Source organism: Pocillopora verrucosa, chromosome 5 (genome assembly GCF_036669915.1).
Source record: "Pocillopora verrucosa isolate sample1 chromosome 5, ASM3666991v2, whole genome shotgun sequence".
Lineage (NCBI taxonomy): Eukaryota > Metazoa > Cnidaria > Anthozoa > Scleractinia > Pocilloporidae > Pocillopora > Pocillopora verrucosa.
In genome coordinates, this window is record NC_089316.1 from 8,045,222 (window position 1) to 8,053,621 (window position 8,400).

At 36.0% G+C, this 8,400-nt stretch overlaps 1 protein-coding gene across 1 annotated transcript; it reads left to right on the forward strand.

Annotated features, from left to right (window-relative positions):
* Nucleotides 1-673: 673 nt before the first annotated feature.
* Nucleotides 674-8,391, forward strand: LOC131794617 (uromodulin-like). The gene is made up of 7 exons (XM_066166771.1): nucleotides 674-826; nucleotides 3,474-3,807; nucleotides 3,917-4,066; nucleotides 4,250-4,372; nucleotides 4,680-4,799; nucleotides 5,626-5,745; nucleotides 7,782-8,391. The coding sequence occupies exons 2-7, from the start codon at nucleotides 3,495-3,497 to the stop codon at nucleotides 8,153-8,155; spliced, it is 1,200 nt and encodes a 399-aa protein (XP_066022868.1). The 5' UTR covers nucleotides 674-826; nucleotides 3,474-3,494; the 3' UTR covers nucleotides 8,156-8,391.
* The last annotated feature ends 9 nt before the right edge of the window (nucleotides 8,392-8,400 follow it).

Genomic DNA, 8,400 nt, shown 5'->3' on the forward strand with positions numbered 1-8,400 from the left:
TTGACTTAAATCCCAAAATAGCGTTTGGTAAGTAGTTGACGGCAAACTAATTACGGCTACCTTTTAGGATTTAGTTTCCAAATATGAATGCCATCCATAGAAGGCCTGTTTATTTGTTTTAACACGATGGTGGTCGAATTCTACTTTGTTTCTACTTTCCCTCGACTTTTTGGGGTTCTTTGCGGTGCCTTAGAAAAGATTAAACGGAAAAAAAATTGTAGCAACTGTCGTGCGGGAACTTACTTTATTCTCTATGTATAGAGGGCTGAAGTAGTCTCTAAGAATATCTAAACAATTAAAACAAACAACTGATAGCGTTCATATAAGTTTCGGCTAGAACGGAATTATGAGGTTCATTTTGGATAAATGATTCGAAACAACTTTTCTCTCAACTGTTGATAACTGAGTCAAAAAATGTTTTTTTTGGGAATAAATAGTAAGAGAATAAATTTCAAATTCCTTGACTGATCGTACTTCTTTTCTGCTTTGAGAAGTGGAATCTTCAAGAATTAATTACTTTCAAGTCACCCAGGTGTTTTTATCTCGGACTCAAGTTTCAATGCACAAGGGCTGTGCATTGAGAAACGAAGCTACTTGGCAACAATTTGACGCGAAGTGCGTATGTAGATTCTGGAGGGCTTTTCTTAAGTATGTCAACACATCATTCTGAAATATCTGAGGGCACTCGTTTTTGAACATGAGATGAAATATATATCTTTTAGGCTTAAAAGTTTCTGAGAGCTGATAATCAAGTCTCCCTGACGTTGAAGAGTGCGGGGGCTCGAAGAAATAATTTTGTGTTTATCATTCGTCATTCCTTTTCAGGGTGAGTGAAGTTCTCTCTTATTATTAATATGAAAAAATATATATTTTACTCTATGCTAATACAAAGTTCAAATCGAACGTGTTTTCTCTGTGTACTGATACATTAAAAAAAAATTCCAAGCGTTTGAGCCTGAACATATCTAGATGCAAAATATTTATTAAGGACTTCAAAGGAGCGAGCACCCATCTTTTGCCACACATACACGTAGCTGGAAAATGACAAATATTGATAAAATAATCATTTCAAATGCTTTTCAGTCCTTTTTCGCAAAGCAACTCTAAACTGGTAAAGGAATGCGACTACATTTTTTAGGGAAAGAAAAAATATTTGCGTTTATGAATAAGATTCTAACCTTATTATCTTTGCTTTCTCGTATGGAACTGAATAGCGAAACAGAAGCTAAAAAATTAGAACAAATTACATCTAAACAAATTACTGAATAGACAATTTTTTACCATCAAAGAACAACTTTGAGATTCGATTAAACGGTACAGAAATCATATAAAGAGTTCTGCCGTGTATAACGTTATAAATATAATCGATACCAATGCTTTGCTCTAATTAAACTGAACTTTTTCAATTAAAAGGCCTCATTTCAATAGATGGATTCACAATGTAAATTCAACCTCATATCCTCTCTCTTAAATTGATATGGAAGATGAATCAAATCATTTTGTTCAAAACGAATCTTCAGCGCAAAAGTTCTACGTTGTTGTTTTATACAGCTGACGGAAAATTGCGAGCGCGGTAATATTTAGGTAAGGAAAAAACAGAGTCTTGTTTTAACCTTTTTTCCTGTCAACTTGCTATTAGATGAATATTCTCTCCCATAAATCGAACGGTCACGATCGATATGTTTTGTATCGCCCAAAAATATTGCAACTCAAAACAACAATGGATCAAGACATATCAACAAATATTAGGCTCACTCGTTTCATTTTCATATTTAAATCGTGTGGCCGATCAACATCTTAACTGCGACTCCGTCTACGAAACAACATTTATCATTCCCAAATAACGGCAAGAGATGTAAAAGTTACCGATATCAATGAAACGGAAGAACAAAGGTGTAGCGACTCGGACAGTAATAACATAATTATAGTAGACATGTGGTTAAGAGTAACGCTAAAGAAGTTCGCTTCAAACTTCGAGTTTCCAGACTGACACAAACACAATGTCTCAAAAGGTTTATTCGAAATAGTTTCACAATTCTTTTATTCATTTTCCCGAATTTCGGTAGTTCTTAGCAGTAGAAACAAAACAAGAATATAAAGATCATTAATAATATAATGGCACCAAAGTTTGTCAGAGAGGTTTGAAATTTCAGAATTTAGACCACCTGTACATGGTCTCAAATTCAAATTCAAATAAAAGGTTCCTTGGGACTAGAAAATATTAGGATCTAACAATTCTAACTCAATTAAGTCGTTTCAAATAGAATTTTGCTCGAAAGCTCTCTTTTATTGTTTAGTCGGATGTCACACTTAAAAGATGTTAAAAAGATTGAGCAGCCCCGCGTAAAAAAAGTAATAAATTTTAAAAAATCAAGCAACCCAGAAAAAAAAAAAGATGGCGAGTCTCTATTAGTATAAAAGTTTTGTATTCAAATGATGGTCATTAATAGCTGTTACGACCTGTCAAGTCCTCATTTTAAAACAAATTATACATGCACTTGTGGTGACGAAGGGGTTGGTAGAAACACGAGAAATTCTGCAATTTCGAAATTCTCAAGTGATATAATTTGGGAGCAACCTACAGCATAAATTTATGTGACGTAAGGATAAAAAGAACTTGAACATGTTAGATGACAAAAAAGAAGCTGTCACATTTGCAGCTTCATTAACTTAAATGAACTCCACAATTGCCTAATTGTTAGTGACAAGCTGAGTAGTAGGTGATTGATTTTTTTTCTGGAATTTTGTAAGTTTGTTTGTATTTCTGGCTAAGTAAATTTGGCCAAATTTACTTGGCCTGATCCTGAACTTCTATTCGAATTATAGCTCTCTGCACTCAAGTATATATCTCTGCACTCGAGTTTTTATGTCGTTCTCAAATAATGGAATCTTATTTACTCCTGTCAAGCTGCTATGGAGTGTTCTCGCAAGATTTCGGGAGGGCCATTAATCAGTCCATGACATGTATTATGATTTTTATTATTATTCGCCTGGTAGATAGATAGTTTTCAAAGTAAGCTGTAACTGGGCGGGAATTCAACATTTACCTGTGGCGTCTTATCCTAAATATTCTCAGATTAAGCACAAGGAAAGAAGTATGTACAAGCTGAGTAGTAGGTGATTGATTTTTTTTCTGGAATTTTGTAAGTTTGTTTGTATTTCTGGCTAAGTAAATTTGGCCAAATTTACTTGGCCTGATCCTGAACTTCTATTCGAATTATAGCTCTCTGCACTCAAGTATATATCTCTGCACTCGAGTTTTTATGTCGTTCTCAAATAATGGAATCTTATTTACTCCTGTCAAGCTGCTATGGAGTGTTCTCGCAAGATTTCGGGAGGGCCATTAATCAGTCCATGACATGTATTATGATTTTTATTATTATTCGCCTGGTAGATAGATAGTTTTCAAAGTAAGCTGTAACTGGGCGGGAATTCAACATTTACCTGTGGCGTCTTATCCTAAATATTCTCAGATTAAGCACAAGGAAAGAAGTATGTGGTGGCTGTTCCGCCATTTAAGATTCGTCCTTTTCACATTTACCATGGAGTTTGTCACAGCTAATGATCAATGTAGGACCGAAGTAAATGTACAAGGAATGGCTCTCAAGCGTTCTGTTTTCAAAAGATGGTCAGTGGCGGCTCCTCATCTTTGCGATGTCAAATGTGGACAGGAGATTACATGCCAAAGCTATAACTACAATAGAAATTACCAGATATGTGAACTAAATAACCGCACCAAGGAGGCGAGACCAGAGAATTTCCTTTCAGCACCCGCATGGTTTTACATCCGGCGATTGAACGGCAGAGGTGAGAAATCAAAGGTATTTCCATCTATGTGATTTCTATTTCTCAAAATCTTCTCTGTCCTAGAAGAACTAAGAATTGGTGGTTAACGTAAAACTTGTCTTTGCTGCAGCTCCCTTAGGCTCTATCCCCGAATTACCGGCGTTGTCTTGTCACGAAATAAAGGCAAGTGAAGGTAAACACATCATAAGCGGCAAGTATTGGCTGAATCCAACTTGTAAAGGAAAGGCAAAACTGATTTACTGTGATATGGTTCACGAAGGTAGGTCTTATAAGTTTGCATGAGTTACTTTATTTTGTTACGAGTTATCAGTAACATGAGATTATTATAAAATTATACTATTATTGATACCATTATCCTAATATTTGGTTTGGATCAGTTCTAGCGAGGATGCCTTTCTCAAGTTGCTCTAACTTAGTTACTGCTTCTCTATCCACATTCTAGATATGGATGAATGTAAATATAACATCAGTAACTGCGATGTGAATGCAAACTGTACTAACACGTATGGTTCTTACAAATGCACATGTAAAGTGGGATACACCGGCGATGGACACTCATGCTCAGGTAATTTTGATGATGACCTTATCAATATTTCCCAATAAAACCCATTTTTGTAAATATTCTCACGATTTTAAGCAGCGTTACCCATGCATGTTTAGGCACAGAGTAACCATGGTTTACACCTGGCTTGTTTCAGAGCAGTCAGGTTGATAAATTAAACTATTTGAGCTGAAATATAATTTCGCAATATCTAATTTATGTAGCCCTAAAAGAGAAACATTTGTTTTAAAATTTATGATGATCAAAGGAATTGAACGACTATAAGTTACAAAAAACGATAAGGTGCAAAAATGTATCGATTGTTTTTCAGATATTGACGAGTGTAAAGGAAATCACTCTTGTCACGTGAATGCTATCTGCATGAACACCAAAGGATTGTACGTTTGTACTTGTCACCCCGGATATACTGGAAATGGACGCAACTGCACAGGTATTTGATGCGTTTCTTTTGTAACCATTTCCATCAGAAAGAAAAGCACCATTATCGTTGTAAGACTTGTTTTCGCCATTTTACCTTGTATTAAGAAGAGATGAATGTAGGCCCGAAGACAATATTGATGATGACACAATTGTTTTAAATAAACATTCAGGGGGAAAAATCTCAACTGGCAAAGGGAGACTTGATGAATGGGCTTACAGGACTGAACAATAGATTTAAACTTGCGGGAAACTAAGCACTATCATCGTTGCAAGACTTGTTTTACCAGCATACCTTGTATAAAAAAAGAGATGAGTGTACTGAGGCCTGAAGACAATGTTGATAATGACACACTTGTATTAAATAAACATTCAGTGGTAAAAAAATCTCAACTGGCAAAGGGAGACTTGATGAATGGGCTTACAGGACAGAACAATAGATTTGAACTCGCGGGGAACTAAGAAAAAATCTAGTAAGCGTTAAAGACTAAAGACACGGTCTTACCTGCTATAATTATCAAAACCTGGGTGATGCCAATATTAAGAGTAGTTACGCTACACCGAAATTTGGTCCAGTGTTTTGTGACGACCTATCCCCCAAGGGATGGTACGTTTTGTGGGAGCAGCAGGAACAAGCCAGTTGTTTCAGAGCCGATAGCTTGATAAACTGAAATACTCGTGATAAAATATACGTTTCAAATATCTAATTCGTGGAACACAAAAAGAGAAAAATTTTTTTTAATTATGTTTGATTATCAAAGTAATCACTCGACTGAGAGTCCGCTCATTTTTAAAGTGACAAACATGATGAGGTGCAAATATTTATGTGGTTTCCTCAGATATTGACGAATGTAAAGGAAATCACTCTTGTCACGTGAATGCTATCTGCACGAACACCAACGGATCCTATCGTTGTGAATGCCACCCTGGATTTAATGGAAATGGTCAAAGCTGCACAGGTGAATTTAATCTCTTTGCTATAATATTTAGAATATTCCTGCTCGAATATAACCTGAAGCTGCTGAGGTGGTTATATTATTAGTTTCTTATATGTAAACGATACCGGTTGTGCCCTAAGTCTGCCTACAGCTGTCCTTTAATGCATTGTCTGAAAGAGAAGGAGCTCAAATTCGGATCCTGATGAGTTTATCTAGATTTCCAATATCACTGTTTTAGTCTCAAAGCCTTAAAGTAGTTTAAGACATGCGAGTTACAATGTTCAATTCTTTTTCGCCTAAAAACACTGTAGGTACATTTAAGCAATTGCTATCTACAATCGAGTGAGTGAATAACAGACCAATAATAACTTGCATGCTATATCTGTGGATCCATAGCACTAAATAAAGCAATTTTAGCAGGAACTATTGTCCTACCAGTACTAAACACGATCGTTAGCAAGCGATCTAAGATTTTAGGGCTTAGTTACCTTTTGTAATTGAGCGTGGCTTTAAGCAACGTTAGGGCTTTTCTTTGATACATTTCATAAACCATATATGAAAACTCTAAGAACGGGTGCTGTTAATTTTATCGTGAATTAATTCATCAATAAATTAAACTTGCTTCATGTTGAAGTTTATCAAAATGAAACAAAAACGAAGGTTACCTGCTATATTATTCAGTGTTATTTGTTGTCATTGTCGTTTTAACCGTGATTAAAAATTGTTCTGCGAATTGAAGTCAGAGATAAAAAAATTTGAGAATAGCTCGGGCTGCACTTTTTTATGTCTTTAGTTTTGATCAGCGCCGGTGAAAACTTAGACAAGAAAGTCATCTACGAAAGAAAATAACAATCAACTTGATTTCGGCACGGTTTTCTAAATCTATTAATTTGATTCAGTCTTCAACGACTTTATTCGTCAAAAAAATTAAACTAAAAATAAAAACAAAATAAAACAGGAACGAAGTCTGATTCCTCAGTCTAACCGTTTCCTTGGTGACTAGTTTGAGTGCATTTCATTGGTTCATGGTTAAACGGGAACTCATTGTAAACAACTCCATCGTTGGGTCGCTTGATCTCTACATGTTTCGCCATGACACTTGCTTAAAAGAGGTGTACTGTCATGATTGAGAAGAAAATTCAGTAAACAAGGGAAAAACGGCGACGATTTCAATTCCAAAATTGAGCTCTACCAATTGAGCTAACAAGCCAACTGGGAGCTGGTTAATGAATTGGGTACAAATAAACATCCGAGTGAATGAAGATTTTAGATATATGAAAAATTCACATATTTGCACTGCGGTGGAAAGATGAAATTAGAAGATCCTCGCAGCTAAGAACACTACTGTAAACTACAACTACTAGTTTCAGCTCCCAGTTGGCTTGTTAGCTCAATTGGTAGAGCGCTGCACCGGTATCGCAGAGGTCATGGGTTCAAATCCCGTACGGGCCTGAAATTTTTTTCAGGTCCTACTTACAACTACTAGTTTCAGTAGTGTTCTTAGCTGCGAGGATCTTCTAATTTCATCTTTCCACCGCAGTGCAAATATGTGAATTTTTCATATATTTAAAGTAATTGCTTAGGAAATCTTTGTGCAAACGCAAGGATCCGATTACTGGCAACTCATTCATTCGCGTTATGATTATAAATAATTGGATGGTGTTAATAGACAGAGAGTCATTGCACACTCCTGGGACTTAATTGTGTTACTACCAAATACCTCTGGGCTGGTATCGTTGTTTGGGAACTGAAGATCAAAAATGTCCTAAACGCGTTTGGTAGCTTCCAGTTGAGGTCCAAACAACTAAAGGGCTTTGATGGGCGATTAAAGCAAGAGTTCACATAACTCTGTATAATGCTATCATTTTATTATAGTTCCTATTTGCATCATCACTGTCCAATCCAAATTCTTCTTTAAATTTTACTTAACGCATAGTTGTTCTTGTAAAACATTAGTCCCATCTAGTTGATGTCGAACTGATTGACTTGAAAAATGTCAACAAAAAATGTTACCTTTGTTACTACAACCTTTTTATAATGTTTATTTCATTTACTAGCCGACCCATGTCATAATTATCAAAACCTGAGTGATGCCAAGAGAAAGAGCAGTTACGTAACACCGATAAACAACCCAACCTTATGTGACGACTTACTCTCCACGGGATGGTATCGTTTTGTGGGAGCTGCAGGAACAAAAATGCCCACAACACGTGTGCCAGCATACAGATGTGGTACAGACTGGTCAGGCTGGTTGGATGATGTTCATCCTACAGTGGAAGATGGTGAAGTTTTCAGGAAGGTCTGCTTTAGTGATCGCTCTACTGGTTGCCGATACACAAGAATGTTTTTTGTAAAAAACTGTGGATCCTACTTTATCTACAAACTTAAAAACCCACCTAGTTGTAACTCACGCTATTGTGGTACAGACTGAATGTAAAGCAAATATACTTCACGTAGAAAGAGAACTCACAAATCGCTCCGTAGATACATGTATATAAAGTTTTGACATGTAAGGTATTCAACCTTTCTTCTCTATCCTAAACATTATCATCAGATTTTAACTTTGGTGGCAAACAAGTATTTATTTCATTAGAATGATGATTCTCATCGGATAGCCTTTGTCATTGAAGAGAGAATTGCCCGAAGGATCTTTAAAGTAATCTTCAACTAAAATCT